The 18,065-nt window shown below is 41.6% G+C and overlaps 1 protein-coding gene across 1 annotated transcript in view; it reads left to right on the top strand.

The window, feature by feature from the left end:
• Window positions 1–18,065, top strand: part of CWH43 (cell wall biogenesis 43 C-terminal homolog) — a 72,047-nt gene that overhangs the window by 41,882 nt on the left and 12,100 nt on the right. The window contains 2 exon segments of the mRNA XM_049708909.1: window positions 4,126–4,197; window positions 4,499–4,713. Coding sequence (XP_049564866.1) covers window positions 4,126–4,197; window positions 4,499–4,713 — 287 coding nt within the window.

Raw genomic sequence — 18,065 nt, 5'->3', positions numbered from 1 at the left:
GCGGCATGTGGGATCCTCCCAGGGCACGAACCCGTGTCCCCTGCATCGGCAGGTGGACTCTCAACCACTGCGCCACCAGGGAAGCCCAGGAATGGCACCATTTTTGACTATATGCCATGGTGGAAACAGCATGGACCATGGGCTTGAATTCCAGCTTTGCCAGCTTCTAATCATGTAATCTTGGGTAAGGTAACTACCTTTTTGGAGCTACTACTATATTGTGATGAGCTCTCAATGTATATTATATTTTAAAAAAATATCACCCCATATCATCCTATATCAAAAAATTAATATTATCCATATATATGTAAAAATTCAAAAATACTATAGCTGAAAGATCTCAGAATTCAAACACGTAACTGTGTAAATCTGTTTTGAAGGCAGTGTTGCTTTAAACAAAGCAAAGAGCAGTTTAATATCAAAAAAGGGACTAATCAATCAATCATTTATTCAGCAAGTATTTATTAAATACCTATTACATGATTGACATTGTTCTAGGCATTGGGGATATAACAGGAACAAAATAAAATCCTTGACTCATGGAGCTTCCACTCCAGTGGAAAGAGACAGAAAGTAAGCACGTAAGGAATAGACTATGCCAGGTGGTGATAAATGTGATGAGAAGGATGAATAAAGCCAGGTAAGAAGGACGGGGAGTACCGAGGGTGGGCAGTGTCGCTGTTCTGATGGGGTGCTGTTCAGGCAGCAGCCTGAATGAGGGGGAGTCCGCCTGCATACATCCTGAGAAGAGCATTCAGGCAGAGGGAAGAGGAAGTGCAAGAGTTTTAGGAGGGCATGCTTGGTATATTTTGATAACAGTGAGGAGGCCAGCACGGCTGGAGTAGAGTGAGATGGGAGGTGATGTGAGAGAGGTAAGGAGGGACAGATCTTGTTGACAGTGATGGATTCACAGGCCCCTCCACTTACAGGGTTCTTTAGTGGATGCAACATGCTGGCGACCATCCCTGAAACTCATCCTGAAATTCCGTTAGTACAGAATCTGTTTGGAGCTATTTGACCTGAGAACTCTAACTACCCTCCTTGGGGCAGTGCTGGGAACTGTGGGACAGTGGGGCCTTCTAGGGGGGACCTCTCTGGGCCTTACTTCCTCCTCCATACAGAGCAGTTCATCACCCAGAGGCATCTTGGCATTGCCTGCCTGAAGAGGGGAGCTGGTGTGGAACTGATCACCCCTTAGGTAACCTTCTGTTCTAAGATCTGTGATCTGCATTGATGAAAGACATGGTTGCCTTCTGGAGATGATATAGAATCACAGGGTCAACTTCTCTCCCTTTGGAGATATGCCTTGTTCACTTATGAGTCACAGTCTGGTGAAAGCAAACCATTAGGTTCTACTGTTCTTTACCCCATTTGCCGTTCAACAAGTATTGATGGAGCATAATGTATGTCAGCCACCAGGGGTATAGCAGTGAACACTCAGAGAAGCATCCCTCAACTGGCTGAGGGAAGATAGACAATGATTGGAATGATGGAGTCAATAATTCCATTGTGTCTTATTTTAGGAGGTGATAACTATAGTGAGGAAAACTTGAGCAGGATAAGGAACATCCAGAATATGGAGATGGGATGCAGTTGTAAATAGGGGCTTGGGTGGGTCTTAATGAGAAGTTGACATTAGAGCTAAGATTTGAAGGAGTGGCCCATGTGGCTGTCTGGGAGAAGACCTTTCCAGGTAGAGAGACCAGCTAGTGCAAAAACCCAAAGGCAGGAGGGCTGATGTTTTTGAAGAAAAGCGGTATTCATGGGGCAGGAGTGTGTATATGGAGATGGAGGTAAAGGAGGTAAGTGGGGAGTGTATGGGCAGCGAGGGAAGGGAGCAGGTCTTGTGGACTCTTATGAAGGACTTTGGATATTACTTAGTAAACTGGTTCCTGGATAATTTCATTGGTTCATATGCTTACTGAGGTGGCCAGGGAGGCCCCTGAGATGCTAAGCTCATTATGGTTACACTAATAATTCAGAAACTCTAAAGACCCAGCACATGCCCATATGGCTGCAGGACAGATAGCTTGACTATAATTTTGGTGTTCCCAAAACATTAAGGTGGGAGGGAGCATGCTAGTTTTGTAAAGTATATGATATCTCAGATTGAAAACACTGCTTCTATTTAAATTCATATTAAAGTGGTTGCTTTAATGGGGTTATTAGAATTTCTAGAAGACAGTTTATGATATAGACTGAAAAAGGTATATATTCAAGATGTAAAAATTGTTAGTTGCCAAGGGACAGGGGTATTTATAGTACCAGTGTCCATAATAGTTGATCAGTGGGCTCTGTTTATACATTTGTGGCCCAAGACCTTCTTTGTCTCTCCTTAGGAGAGTGGGATGGCAAATATATGTGTATATTTAGAAATATTTGGAGATATATATATATATATATACACACATACATATAATGACTATGACTGTCAGAGATGGTATAATAGTCTGCTTAGGCTGCCATAACAAAATACCATAGACTGGGTGGCTTTAACAACAGAAACTAATTTTCTCATCGTTCTGGAGACAGAGGGAAAGAGCATGCATGCTCTGTGATATCTCTTCTTTAAGGACACTAATCCTATTGGATCAGGGACCCACCCTTATGAACTCATTTAACTTAATTACTTTCTTAGAGGCTCTGTCTCCAAATATGGCTACACTGGGGCAGGGGGGTTAGGGCTACAACATATGAATTTGGGGGGAGGGAACACAGATGTTTAGTCTGTAACAGACAGGAAGGTAATTTTGAAAATACCAAAATTAATGAAGTTAGGACTACTGTTATTCAGTTTCTGTCCACAAAACCAATTCTATAAACTTTACCTTGATCATCTAATTCAATGCCCTGCTCTCAGTAGGCACTTGATAAATATTTACTGGACAACAAAGAGAGAGTCCCTGTTTTAGTGGAAGATTTGGATTGTCAGGTTCCTTATCGTCAAGGACTTTTTGAAGGCTGTGTCTATGAAATGGGTTAGAAGTTTGATCTTAGAGATTTGGGAAATAAATAACCTAGATTTACTAGAGGCAGTGACATAGAATTACAGGGAACTGCACAGATTTGGGACCTGAGCTTAGACAAATGCATTAACCTGTCAGACAACTCAGACCCACATCTGATGCCATCATAGCTCTTCTCTTACCTGCTGTGGTGGGCAGATTTGCTGCCTCCGCTGGTTCCAGCTCTGGGTTTCTGTCTCTATTTTGTATGGAGTTACAGGTTTTAAGTGTTCCTCCTACTGCCACTGTGGCCCAAGCCCCCATCATCTTTTACCTAAATTGTTGCAGTGGCCTCCTAACTGTTCTCTCTGCTTTGACCCTTTCCCTGGAGTCTGTTCTCTACACAGTAGCCACTGCATCTCTGCACAAAACTCCTTGGATTACCATTTCATTCTCAGAAGAAAATCTCAAGTCTGTCAGGAAGGCTTTGCATCATCTGCTGCCCCCACCCCCGTGCAAACTCAGGTTTCCCCTATGCACTCCACTCCAGTCATTGTGGAGTTGGTTCTCAGAAAAGCCAAGCGCATTCTACCCCAGGACCTTTGCATTTGCTGTTCCTGTTCCCTAGAACGCCCTTCCTCCAATACCTGTATGGTTTGCTCTCTCACTTCATTCAACTTTTTGCTCAAATGTCACTTTGTCAGAGAGTTATGCTCTGACCATCCACTATAAAATAACAGCCTCTGCCACCTAGCATGCCCTGTCCTCTGTACTCTGCTTGTTCCCCCATAGTACTTGGGTACTGGTCACCATACATATATACATATTTAATTTGTTCTCCCCAACTAGGATGAAAGCTCTATGAGGGCAAGACCTTCGTTTTGTTCACTGTTTATCCCCAGGACCTGAACAATGCCTGCATGTAATAGGGACTGGCTATGTATTTGTTTTTTAAATAAGTGAATGACTGAAGCTGACATTTTTTAAGAGGCAAAGTATAAATAAAATAAAATGAATTCTTGGCTGCTCATCATTCTCCCATTTTTCCATGTGAGCTTCTCGATAACTATCCAGATAGATAACATCTACAAAATGCTTTGAATTTCCTGGAGAACCAAAAGATGTAAGCAAAAACAAGATGTACAATTTTTTCAGACATGAAAATTGTGCAATTTTTCAGGCATTAAAAATCTTTTATTTTAGATGTTCCAATGTGAATGAAAATGTGCACGAGGTATTTGGATTTTTTAAGGTAAGAAAGAATTTAGGCCTATGCTCCTGTCATTCTGAAGTATTCCTGCTATTGACGCAAAACAAATGTGTGAGAGGCAATTGTACAGACAGAGTATTCATTAGTGTAATAAAGTAGAGTACGTTTGCCAAGTATGTTTAGTTAATTAAACCTATGTGCATATTCCTTATTCATTTATATCATAAAAGCAATATTTTGATAAATATTTAGAGTAATATATCAAGTTAATTCTAGTGATATACAGAGTAGAGTTAGAAATGGGAAATTGGCTTAATAATGAAGGTGTTATCTATAATACTAGATCTCATCAGATTTCTGTATGATAATAATATCTTTACAAACCATTTGTTTCTGCCACAGATTGGGTTATGCAAGAATCTCCCATGCTGAGCTGAGTGACTCTGAAATTCAGATGGCCAAATTTAGGATCCCTGATGATCCCATTAATTATAGAGACAACCAGAAAGTGGTCACAGACCCCAGGGAAGTTCCCGAGAAAATTCACTTCAATCCCAGGTGAGTGAATTCCTTTATGTTGTGAACTACAGCTATGAGATTGTCCATCCCCTCTAGGGACCTAAATGTTACTTCACAATGGGCTACAAATTAGATTTGGTTCTAGAGGTTTATTCATGTTAAGGGAGCTCCTGGTAAAGATTATGACATCCTACTTGGGTTGAAGTTACGATCCCTGCTTTCTGGGATAGAGAAACGTGTTGAAGTCCCAACCTCTGGCAAAAAAGATCAATGGCACCATCACCATCACAATAGCTAATATTAAAGTGTTTTTGTATCCTAGACCCTGTTCTAGATGTGTCATGTGTTGTTTCGATTAATCCACATTGGATTAGTCCTCTTGTTATCCCCATTTTAGAGGTAAGGAAGCTTAGGCTGAGGAACATAACTTCATCAGGGTTACGTGGCTGGTCAGTGACAGAGCCAACAAGTGGGAAGGAAGCCTGTTAGCATCATTGGGTTGCTGTGATTCTCAGTGCTGGCTGCACTTAGACTCACCCGGAGAGCTTTCAAAAACTCCCTCTGCCTGGGTCCCACCCCATACCAATTCATCAGAACCTCTTGGTGATACATGGGCTTTGGGTTAAAAAATAATCTTTTCAGGTTATTCTGATGTGCAGTAAGAATTGAGACTAAGGAGAGTGGATTATTTATTTCCATTACAGATACTCTACCCTCTGAAATATGTTGGGTGTTGTTTAGTTTTAAAGAGAGGTTATCTGAGAAATCTGTTTGCAGCAAGACATGTGATTTGGAGGAGTTGCTCTTTTCTCTTCCCATGACTGGATAAGGAGAGGAAATGTCTGCCTGAAACCAGACCCAGAACATGTCATATACCTTGTTAGTATTATTTGACATTTCTACTACTTTTACCAGCTAGTAGCTATAGAAACTTCTCAGATGTCATTTTGTTTGGGGGGGAAATGACATTTATCCATTCTCTTTTTCTTCCTTGTCTCTCCCTACAAGAAAAAACTGTATCAAAGTGTAGGCAGCAAATGTAAGGAGAGCTATAGCCAAGTCTTGATTGGCTTCAGTCACTGTATTTGATCTTGCCCTTTGTAACTGCAACGTGGCTATGAAGAGCATAGGCTCTGGGGAAAAGCTGCCCAGTTCAGACCTTCACTTTTTGCCAGTGAACAGCTGCGCAACTGTGAGCAAGTTGCTTAACCTCTCTAAGCTTCAAATCTCATCTGCAAAATGGGAAAAATAGTAGTGCCTAACTCCTAAGTTTTTTCAAGGTTTGAATGACACACAAAGTTCTTAAAATACTGCATGGTAAATCCTCCAGAGCCAGTAGCTGCAATAGCAGCAACAGTATTTTTACAATGCAGTGGGAAATTCTATCAATTTATAACATATATTGCAAAATACAAGCATTTCTCCAAATTGTTTTTCTTAAATATTTGATAAAAAGTAGAATGTGGGGTAACCTAAGAAAGTTTTACTATGAGAGAGAAAATAACAAAAATGTCTTACTTTTTTTTTTTTTTTTTTTGCGGTACGCGGGCCTTTCACTGTTGTGGCCTCTCCCATTGCGGAGCACAGGCTCCAGACGCGCAGGCTCAGCAGCCATGGCTCACGGGCCCAGCTGCTCCGCGGCATGTGGGATCTTCCCGGACCGGGGCACGAACCCGTGACCCTGCATCGGCAGGCGGACACTCAACCACTGCGCCACCAGGGAAGCCCATGTCTTACCTTTTTAATGCTTAAAAATAGGAAATGGATTTTTTGACAAGCTGGAAGGATCACTTACAGAAATCAAGCAGCCTTACATCCCTCTTGGAACAAAGCAGGGGAAAAAAATGTTTCAAGATTAAGTCTAATTGTTAGAAGAATAATGTGTACATGTAACTGTTGTTGACTCAGCAGCTGCAGCACGCCCATTCCCATCCTTCCCTGAGCTATGAAAGCATCGTGTCTCTTCTCTGGGTTTGCATCACTCCCTGGCTGTACAGGACACGCTCTGTTGATGTCTCCAGTCAGTCAGGCGACCAGTTGTCAGGGAACATACCTCTGCACACAGAGGGGTCCCACAGAGAGAATTTTTCCCTAGAACCAAGCAGGTAGGTGATGGGGAGAATTCAGCCCAAAAGCATTATCTCTGTGAGGAATAGTGGCTTGAATGTTGTTCAGGGGGCCACACATTACATCTTCGAGCTAGAAGGGCCCTGAATGTTGTTTGATCTCTTGGGGCAGAGATAAAAATTCTAAGAGAATTTCCAAAGGTTTTATGTCACAATCTAAGGAGGTTCCTGGGATCTGTTTAATAAAAACGTGTTGAGCACATCACCATCTGCAAAACACGATGTCATACTGTGGTGGTTTTAAATATGTCCACAAGTGATTTGGCACTTCCTTCAAAAGGTGGGGCCCGGGGCTTCCCTGGTGGCGCAGTGGTTGAGAGTCCGCCTGCCGATGCAGGAGACACGGGTTCGTGCCCCGGTCTGGGAAGATCCCACATGCCACGGAGTGGCTGGGCCCGTGAACCATGGCCGCTGAGCCTGCGCGTCCGGAGCCTGTGCTCCGCAACGGGAGAGGCCACAACAGTGAGAGGCCCGCATACCACACACACACAAAAAAAGGTGGGGCCTGACTGGTCTCTTTCTGAGTGTGGGCTAGACTTAGTGACTCACTTTTGATGAAGAGAATAATGTGAAAGAGAGGGCATGTGACTTCTAAGCTTGGGTTTTAAAAGATTGTGGCTTCTTCTGCCTCAGTCTCATCCTCTTGGATCTGAGAGAAGCCAGGTGCCACATCATGAGCCACCCTGTGGAAAGGTGGGGAGGGACTGAGGCCTCTTGCCAACAGCCACGGGAGTGAGCTACCTTAGATGCGGAACCTCCAGCCTCAGCCAAGCTTCAGATTGTACTTCAGCCCTAGCTCACATCTTGACTGCCACTCATGAGAGACCCAAGTCCAACCACCTGGCTTAGCTGCTCCTAAATCCTTAACAGATAATAACTGTTGTTTTAAGCCATCTGTGTTCAAATCTTCCTCAACTTATGATGGAGTTATGTCCTGAAAAACCCATGTAAATTGAAAATATTGTAAGTTGAAAATGCGTTTAATACATCTAACCTACCAAACATCATAGCTTAGCCTAGCCTACCTTAAAGGTGCTCAGAACACTTACATTAGCTACAGTTGTGCAAAATCATCTAACACAAAGCCTATTTTATAAAGAGTGCTGAAAATCTCATGTAATTTACGGAATACTGTACTGAAAGTGAAAAACAGAATGGTCACCTGGGTACAGAGTGGTTGTAAGTGTGGGTTACCCTGTGATCATGTGGTTGACTGGGAGCTGTGGCTTACTGCCCTGCCCAGCATCACAAGAGAGTAATTGTACTGCATATCACTAGCCTGGGAAAAGATCAAAATCCAAAATTCCAAGTGTGGTTTCTACTGAATGCATATTGCTTTTGAATCATTGTAAAGTCAAAAAATCCTAAGTGGAGACATGGTAAGTCGGGGACCATCTGTATTTGGGTAATTTGCTCTGCATCAGTAGATAACTAACACAGCCCTTGAAACTATTCACATTTAGGGAACTCTGGGAACCTGGCAACAACAAACATATTTACTTAGCATCTATTATATCCATAGTACGGCACTGGGCACGTGATGGTGATAGGAGGTATCACTTAAGTGAAAAAGACACTGCCCTTTTCTCTGGTTCCTCATCACCAAGTTTGGGAAACAAAAAGATACAGAGACATCTTGAATGGTAACTATTGACTGTTGACTCTCTATTGAGCCAAGTGCTTTACCAACATTATCTCCTAACAACAATACTGCAAGGTCATGTAATCCAGATGACAACTGGGGTCACTTTACCTTTTAGCTCTGGATAAGATGGACAGAACCCTCATCCCACTCCCTCCAGAAGACAGTGTCCTCTCCCAAACTTCTGTCAGTTGTGGGAAGTTAAGGGGCAAGTGACATTTTTGTGATCACCCCTCACACACATCTCCTTCTACTGTCATAGTTCAGTTCATAGATGGTCTTGCGCTTGCATTTCTAACACTTGATTATGCTGCAGTACAAGGAGAGGATGCACTTAATGCACCTAGCAGTGCCTGGCACTCAGCAGGTGCTCAGAATTTCCCAGAGTTCTGGGGAGGCACATACACAGAGGCAAGGGCTGCTTCTGACTGTGCCAAGCCAACGGAGGACTCTGTTCTTTCCTTGAGTTCCTCAAAACAAACCAAGTAAAGCAAAACTACTCTCACCATGTGTTTTAGTGGTAGCATAAGATTTGGAAAGACAGAAGGGTTTAAGTTATAAAAACTCAAAACCTCTTCAAGTAGAATTAGATATTCCCTTGTTTTACAAATCTTTTGTCTCTTCTACATCATGAAGTTTAGGAATCTCCCTCTCATCTTCTCTGGTTTCCCACAGCTCCCCCAAATTTCTGTTCATTTCTAATGAAAAGTAGACACTAGCTCTTTTTCTCAGTCTCTCGCTTGTTCATCAAGCGCTCAGGACCTTACTTTCCATCTCACATGGCTTATCTGAGGTGGAGATTTCGATACACCTCTCTCAGTAAATGACAGAGCAAGCAGAAAGTTTAAACAACACAATGAACTTAACCTAACTGACATGTATAGAACAATGAGTGTCCCAAGTAACTTCAAATTACTCATTCAAGTGTACATGGGACATTTACCAAAACTGACCATATGGTGGAGCAAAAAGGAAGATTTAACAAACGTCAATTATTGAATTAATACAGAGTATATTCTCTAGTGACAATGAAACTAAGCTTAAATAACAAAAAGATAATGAGAAATCCCTAAATATTGGAATTGGATAATAAATTTCTAAGTAGTCCGTGAGTCAAAGAAGAGATCAACATAAAAATTAGAAAATATTTTGAACTAAATATTAATGAAAATATGACATCAAGAGAAATAGAACCAATAGGAGATATGTATCTATATATAGATATATATGCACACACATATATGGATATATATACATCTATATATCTATAGGCTGTATATATAGAACCAATAGGAGATGGATATATATGTACATATATATCTCTATATCCATATATATCCACATGTATGTGTATATATATATATATGTCCATCTCCTATTGGTTCTGTTTCTCTGTAGAGACAGGCTTTATATGATATCAAAACTGAAAAGAATGTTAAATGGAAAATGATTGGCCAATCTTGATCATGTACATAGATATAAAATTCCTAAGCAAAATATTGGTAAATCAAATCCAGCATTGTATAGAAAGATAATATATTATGACAAGTTAGGTTTATTCCAGGAATTCAAGGTTAGTTTAACATGTGAAAATAAACCAATATAATTCAGAATATAAAACCAGAAGTACCACAACAATGTATAAATGTAAAGACATATACAAAAAAGCATTTGATAAAACTTAAATACCCATTTATTATTTTAAAAAAATAACCTCTTAGCAAACTAGAAATAGAAGAAAAGTTTCTTGATCCAATGAAGTGTATGTACAAAATCTTACAGTGACCAGAACAACAGTGAATTATTGAATGCTGTCTTCTTGAGATGGGGCATGAGGCATGAATGCCTGCTATGATCACTGTTTCTGATACCAGAGGTCCTAGCCAGTGCAATAAGGCTAGAAAGACAAATAAAGGGTATAAGAATTTAAAAAGAAAAATAAAATTGTCATTATTTCAGACTACATGATTGTTTTTGTGAGAAAAACCCATCAGAATCTACAGGTAAACTTTTAGAATTACTGGAAGCATAAATCAAGTGGAAAACACACACATTAGGATGAACTGGAAAAAACTAGCATTGAAAAGAACTGCAAGCCTGCTTCAGATCATCTAAGTCCTGTTTCTTAAAGTGTGGCCCATGGACCATCGGCACTGGATTAGTCCGGCTTCCCCAGAGAAACAGAACCAATAGGATATATGTATATAGGAAGAGATATATTATATGAAATTGACTCATGCAATTATGGAGGCTGAGAAGTCCTGCAATCTGCTGTCTGTAAGCTTGAGACCCAGCAAAGTTGGTGGTGTAATTCAGTCCAAGTCCTAAGGCCTGAACCAGGGAAGCCAATGTTGTAGATTCCAGACTGGGTCTGAAGGCCCTAGAACCAGGAGTGCTGAGCGCAGGAAAAGGTCAATATCCCAGCTCAAGCAATCAGGCAGGAAAAAAAACGGTGAATTCCTCCTTCCTCCACCTTTTGTTCTATTTAGGCCCTCAACGGATTGATGACCACCCATACTGGGGAGGGCCATCTACTTTACTGAGTCCACGGATTCAAATGCTAATCTCATCCAGAAAACCCTCATAGGCACGTCCAGAAATTATGTAATCTGGGTACCTTGTGGCCAGTCAACACTTAAAATTAACCATCACGCTGACAGCACCTGGGTTTTCTTTTTCTTTTTTTTTATTAAAAAAATTTTTTTTTGCGGTACGAAGGCCTCTCACTGCCGTGGCCCCTCCTGCCGTGGAACACAGGCTCCAGACGCGCAGGCTCAGCGGCCATGGCTCATGGGCCCAGCCGCTCCGCGGCATGCGGGATCCTCCCGGACCGGGGCACGAACCCGCGTCCCCTACATCAGCAGGCGGACTCCCAACCACTGTGCCACCAGGGAAGCCCTGGGTTTTCTTTTTAAATTGTGGAGTCTCAAGGCTTGCCCAAATTCTACTAAATCAGAATTTTCACTTTAACAAGATCCACAGGTGGTATGTGTGGACATTAAAGTTTGAGAAGCCCTGATTTTAGTCCCCAAAATCTCAAGCCCTGAACTGAAATGAAGGTGATTCTGGATGGCCCGTGTCCCTAGACACCTGGCAAAATAAGTAAATAACATAAAACAAAATACAATTAACAATCCTCTTATGAGGAGGATAATAGATCTCAAATCATTTTTGTAAATAATTCTTTCATATACAATGTCCAGTCCACAATCAAAGATGACAGAGCACACAAGGAGATAAGACACCCATAAACCACAATCAGCAGAAATAACAGACAAGGGAAACAGACTTACTGAGGCTTTAGGTATGGGAGTTATCAGATATAGACAATAAAACAGCTATGCTTGCTGTGTTCAAGGGCCTAAAAGCCAAACTGGAACATTCCAGCAGGAAAATTACACTTTTGTAAAACTATACAAAGTGACACAGCAGATTTGAAAAAAAAAAGAAAAATTCTAGAACTCTCAAAAATACTATAATTGAAATTAAGAATTCAGGGGCTTCCCTGGTGGCGCAGTGGTTGAGTGTCCGCCTGCCGATGCAGGGGACACGGGTTCGTGCTCCGGTCCGGGAAGATCCCACATGCCATGGAGCGGCTGTGCCCGTGAGCCATGGCCGCTGAGCCTGCGCGTCCGGATCCTGTGCTCTGCAGCGGGAGAGGCCACAACAGTGAGAGGCCCGTGTACAGCAAAAAAAAAAAAAAAAGAATTCAGTGGAGTGCTTTAACATCAGAATAGACAAGTAACTGAAGAACTGGAGGATAGGTCAGAAGACGCTCAGATCCACAGGTGGAACAGGGCTAGGGAATAGGTCCCAAGGAATAGGGGTAAGGGGAAAATTCAAATGCATCTGTTTAATATTTGCAAAGACACTATCCTTGTTCTCCATATAAATAAACACATATTTAATAATCCCTTTATACCTTCATACAGTAGTGTGCTTTGTTCAAGTCAAAGTATACACCTTTCACTAGTTTTAACAGAAAGTTCACAGAGCCCTGGTACTATGTAATCCCCTTTAACCGGATGATGACTATTCCAATGCAAGTCCAGGAACTCAGAGCACCTCTAACCAGCCCAGCCTTGCAGATGCTTGCTGTTGCTGAATCCTGGGGTAAAATAAAGGCCCTGATGTTTTGGGTGGGGTGAGGGTGTGGCTGACCACAGTTTCTCTGATTGCTGGGCCCTTCTGAGAAGACTTGCCTTGGAGTAGGAGGCTGATATCAGCCTGCTGTAAATTGCTAGGAGGGAAGGTTGCCATCCTGGGAATCAACGAATCTGCTTTGGAGACTGATAATGTGGCTGCACTTGAAATGATTGGTAAACTGGTATAATCTGTCAACCCAGCAAAATACAGTATGTTCTTAGCTCTCCTTTTAAGGTTTCTGAGGAAATCTATAGACCTAATTCCTCTTCAATTCCAGCTTACTTTGTAGAGAAGTAAGGTATGCTGATTCCTTATGTTTGCACTGCTGCCTAGCAGAGTAAAACACTATATAAAAGTTTCTTTTTCTTTTTAATTTGTTTTTTTGCAATAACAGAAACTCTCAAAGAGTATCTTTATAAACATTTTGTAACATTTCTGGCAGTTTTCCACTTAGATTTTTTTTTTCTTTTAAAAACTGAGCTAGCAAGCAAGATATCAAATATGCTTTTCTTTCCCCCCAGATTCCTTTTAAATTTAAGATGAGAATACACTTATTTCTTGAATACACCCTTAGTGGGACAGGTATTATGGATTGAATGTTTTTGTCTCCCCCAAATTCATATGTTGAAATCCTAACCCCCGATGTAATGGTATTAGGAGGTGGAGTCTTTAAGAGGTAATTAGGTCCTGCAGGTGGAGCCCCCATGAATGGGATTAGTGCCCTTATAAGAAGAGACAAAAGAGCTTTCTCTCTCTCTGGCCTCCACCATGTGAGGATACGAGGAGAAAAAGGCCATCTACGAATCAGGAAGAGGGCTTTCACCAGACACTGGATCTGCTGGCACCTTCATCTTGTACTTCCCAGTCTCCAGAACTGTGAGAAACGTTTGTTGTTCAAGCCACCCAGTCCATAGTAATTTGTTATAGCATCATGAACTGACCAAGAGAACAGATCTGATCATCCAGTGAGTCTCAACCTGGGGTGGGGGTGGTCTGTAGATTGAAGAAGGCAGAGTCCCATGGGGGAAATGGAAACATCCAAATCTCTCCCCCTACTTTATAGTGGACATATTCTTTTTTTTTTTTTTTAGTTTTATTTTATTTATTTATTTTTACATCTTTATTGGAGTATAATTGCTTTACAATGGTGTGTTAGTTTCTGCTTTATAACAAAGTGAATCAGTTATACATATACATATGTACCCATATCTCTTCCCTCTTGCGTCTCCCCCCCCCCATCCCACCCCTCCAGGCGGTCACAAAGCACTAAGCTGATCTCCCTGTGCTATGCTAGCTATCTACCTTACGTTTGGTAGTGTATATATGTCCATGCCTCTCCCTCGCTTTGTCACAGCTTACTGTTCCCCCTCCCCATATCCTCAAGTCCATTCTCTAGTAGGTCTGTGTCTTTATTCCTGTCTTACCCCTAGGTTCTTCATGACATTTTTTTTCTTAAATTCCACATATATGTGTTAGCACACGGTATTTGTCTTTCTCTTTCTGACTTACTTCACTCTGTATGACAGACTCTAGGTCTATCCACCTCATTACAAATAGCTCAATTTCATTTCTTTTTATGGCTGAGTAATATTCCATTGTATATGTGTGCCACATCTTCTTTATCCATTCATTTGATGATGGTCACTTAGGTTGTTTCCATCTCCGGGCTATTGTAAATAGAGCTGCAATGAACATTTTGGTACATGACTCTTTTTGAATTATGGTTTTCTTAGGGTATATGCCCAGTAGTGGGATTGCTGGGTTATATGATAGTTCTATTTGTAGTTTTTTAAGGAACCTCCATACTGTTCTCCACAGTGGCTATATCAATTTACATTCCCACCAACAGTGCAAGAGGGTTCCTTTTCTTATAGTGGACATATTCTTAACAGCCAATGTCTCCTCCATTCTGGAGACCAGGCTCTCCTTTCTTCCCTGCTTGCTCTCCAACCAATTTTCTACTTAATGGAATCTGACAATTCAGAGATGTGTCCTCTTGATTTCCATTCATTTCTCATTTGTTGTTTGAATACTAGTACACTTTAAAAATGATTATATGGATTCTGGGGACAATGGAAGAGACAAGAAAAAAGGAGAGTGCTGATCTGCTGTATTGTGGAGTGGTGAATTTATCTTATTTTATACAGTTTGGTCAGTAGTTATTTTGATTTCAGTGTATTTGGGAAGCATCTGATTATTTTAGCCATAGCTTCTTATGAGCTAATAATACAATCTCTCTCCCACTTTCTCTCTTAGTTAGATCACTTTAATCCGTACCAAGAAGCTCTGAGTTAATGCCATGAGCTGCCTTCATTATGTGAGCAGCTCATAGGAGCAGAAACATAGTCAAGTAATTTCAGAGTAAAGACATTAAAGAAGACTCTAGAATGGGAACCACCTAGTCAAGCATTGATTGATAATGCAAATAACCAGACACCCTTAATAAACTATAGCTTTTCTCTGCCCTCAATGTGTAGGCATAAGAGGCAATTCCTCAGAGAATATGCCCCTTTCAGAATCCTGAAATTCATAATCACAGGGCTGGAAGGGAATCTAGAGATCATGTAAATTAGCTCTCTTGTTCTGCAGATGACAAAATGAATTCAGAAGCTAGGTGCCTACACAAGGACGTAGCTGAATAACAGAAAAGCTGAAACAAGAACACAGTTTTCTTGACTCCCTGGTCCAGAATTCTACATTCCCTACAGTATTGCCTCATAAAATTTGGCAGGGTGGGTGGGTGGGAAACATTTCCAGGGTATATCATGAGGATCTGATACAGTCATGCTTCTACACCATAAAAACTGATGCTCCACATTGAGTTATGTCTGTCTGTCTTACACACGTCTCTAATCACAGATGGTGCCCCAGCCCTGGACTCACTCACCACCCTATAGGGACAGACGCTGACCCTCTACTTCTGCTTCTCCTTCCTTTCCCCCTTCCCCACGGCACCAGTAGAGGGCCCTTATCTCCGGTGGAGGAGATTGCTTTCCGAACCAGCTTTTTGACCTCATTTCTTCCCTTCACTTTGTTCACCCTGCTGTCAGCATCTCCGTGGAAACTCTGCTTCCTCCCATTTTGTGAGATGCTCGGACCAAAGGGACCCCAAGCCCACTCGCTGGCTAACTTTGTCACTGATGCTTTGCCTGGCTGGCTGGTTGGCTGTTAGAGTTCTTCCCTTCCTCTCTTCCTCTCCCTCCCTCTCCTACTCCTCCAAGGTCATTCCCTTCATTAAGGAGGCAGGCCCTTTGTCTTCGCTGGAGGCTGGAAGATAGAGACTCAAGATCTTTCTTGTCATCAAGGACATTCAGCTCCCTCTGCTCACGGCTGGGCTTCTTCTTTGAGGCAAATGTCCACCTCTGCCCGGCTTCAGGTCCAGTGACTTATCTGCCCCGCTTCAGATCCAATGACTTATTTGCCCCGCTTCAGATCCAGTGACTTATCTGCCCCGCTTCAGATCCAGTGACTTATTTGAAGAATTAGGTCAATGCTCTCCAAATGTTTTGATGTACGCAGCCCTAACAGTAAAAAAAAAAAAAAAAAGAGCATGCACTGTCAACATATTTACTTATAACTGACATACATGTACTACTATTAATCCATATGTTAAATATAAGTAAAGCTTAATTTATCTCCAATATCTTGGGGGTAAGAAGAAATATAAATTGTCACAAATTCTCTCTGTACATCCTCCTCCCCGCCCCCGCACACCCCAGAACTGCCGAATTGGGCAGTAGATGCTCTGGGAGCCACACGTGGAATAAGTCTGGGTTCAGTAACCGTAATAACGATTGCTGCCACGTTTTGAGCCCTAACTGTGTATCAGGCATGATACCATGTCTTTACATAAAATGTTCCACTGAAGTTTTGTAGGAGCTCCATGTGGTAGGCACTCTTGATTCTTATTTTATTGTTGAAGAACTGAGGCTCAGAGATGCTAAGCTTTGCCCACAGTTGCCACTAGCAAGAAGCAGGGCAGAATCAAAGCCAGGTCTCTTATGACTTGAAGCACGTCTTAGTCACTGTGCTGTGCTGCTTCGGGGATGACAGCAAGCAATTGAGGACTAAGCACTGTGCTGAGACCTGGACACACACAGAGAACAGGGACGCAGCCTCTGCCCTTGTAAGACTGCCATCCTACTGGGCTCTGATGTCCTGGGGAGCTCCCTAGATCTGACTGAAAAGGGTTTGATCAGGTTGAGTATATCTTCTGAGGCTTTAAAAAAAAAAACTTCACAGCATGGAATTGTTGTAGGAATTGTTTTAAACCTTAAAATGTATAATTATGCAGTATTGTAGCACATTTGGAATTCTGTTAGCTCTGAGTCTCGGAATCTTATCATTTATAGCATTATTTCAATGGGAAAATGCATTCTAAGTTTCAAACACTCAACTTATAAACTAACTTTTTAATAAATTAACTTTTCACAATTTCTTCAAGAGTTTGGATTTCCCGAACAACATACTTAAACAAAGTTATTATAGCATTTTAGAAAGATCAACAAGAAGCACTGATGAAATTTTCAGGTAATTAGAGTACCATGTTCTTTGAATATTCTGGTTAACTGAGATTACTGCTTCAAAATACTCTCAGGTGAATAGAGTCATAGGAAAAGAAATCATTTCCCCAAATTCCTTAATGAAATAAATAACTTCAAACCTGATGACATACTCTTTCCCAGCTGGAGATAACATTAATATCCCTTACTCACAAAGCCCTGGAGCCCATCACAGTAAAGAACTAGAAGTTGAATGTATTTCTGTTCATTTCTATCACAGATTCCTGATGGCAAGTGACTTTGCATCCCTAAACAGTAATGGCAAATGTCACAAAAATTAATCATTGTAAACACCTGTGTTCAGAGACTATCTGTTCTTTAATATTGACAAAACATGTTGCTTTGTAGTCTGGAAGTCCTTTTGCATTTACAATTTCTTTTTGATCATCATAGTCATCTTTTTTAGCTGATGTCCTGATTATCTATTATTGTATAATAAACATGTCTCATGATTTTGTGGTGTTGACCTAAAACAAATAGACTGCCAGATATTTCTCCAGCAAAGATGGGTTTATTCTGGATTAGCAGAGGATTGCAGTTTGGTGTCTGTGACCACGACAAGCCACGTGCAAGTCCCAATAAGGCACGGGAAGGAGACCACTTGTATAGCAGAGAAAAGGAACTTGGGAGGGCTACAGTAAGCAAAGAGTCCAAGGCTGAGTCCTTGCCAGGAAAGAAGAGGAGTCTTTCTTCTTCCTGTTGGGCTCTGCTATCATCACAGGGTGTGACAGCTCTCCCTTCTGGTCTCCTGACTTTATTTAATTGAGGTTTGTTTATTAATTTTTTACAGTGGGCTAGAAATTTGGGCAGCACTCGGCGGGGCAATCCTTCTGTTCCATGTGGCATTGCCTAGGTCACTTGCTGGCATGTGGATGGTGGCTGGGTGGACCAGAGGGTCCTAGCTGGCTTTATCCA

Source organism: Orcinus orca, chromosome 4 (genome assembly GCF_937001465.1).
Source record: "Orcinus orca chromosome 4, mOrcOrc1.1, whole genome shotgun sequence".
In the NCBI taxonomy this organism is placed as follows: Eukaryota; Metazoa; Chordata; class Mammalia; order Artiodactyla; family Delphinidae; genus Orcinus; species Orcinus orca.
Note: the sequence above shows the minus strand (reverse complement) of the source record. Positions and strands in the feature narration are given on the sequence as shown.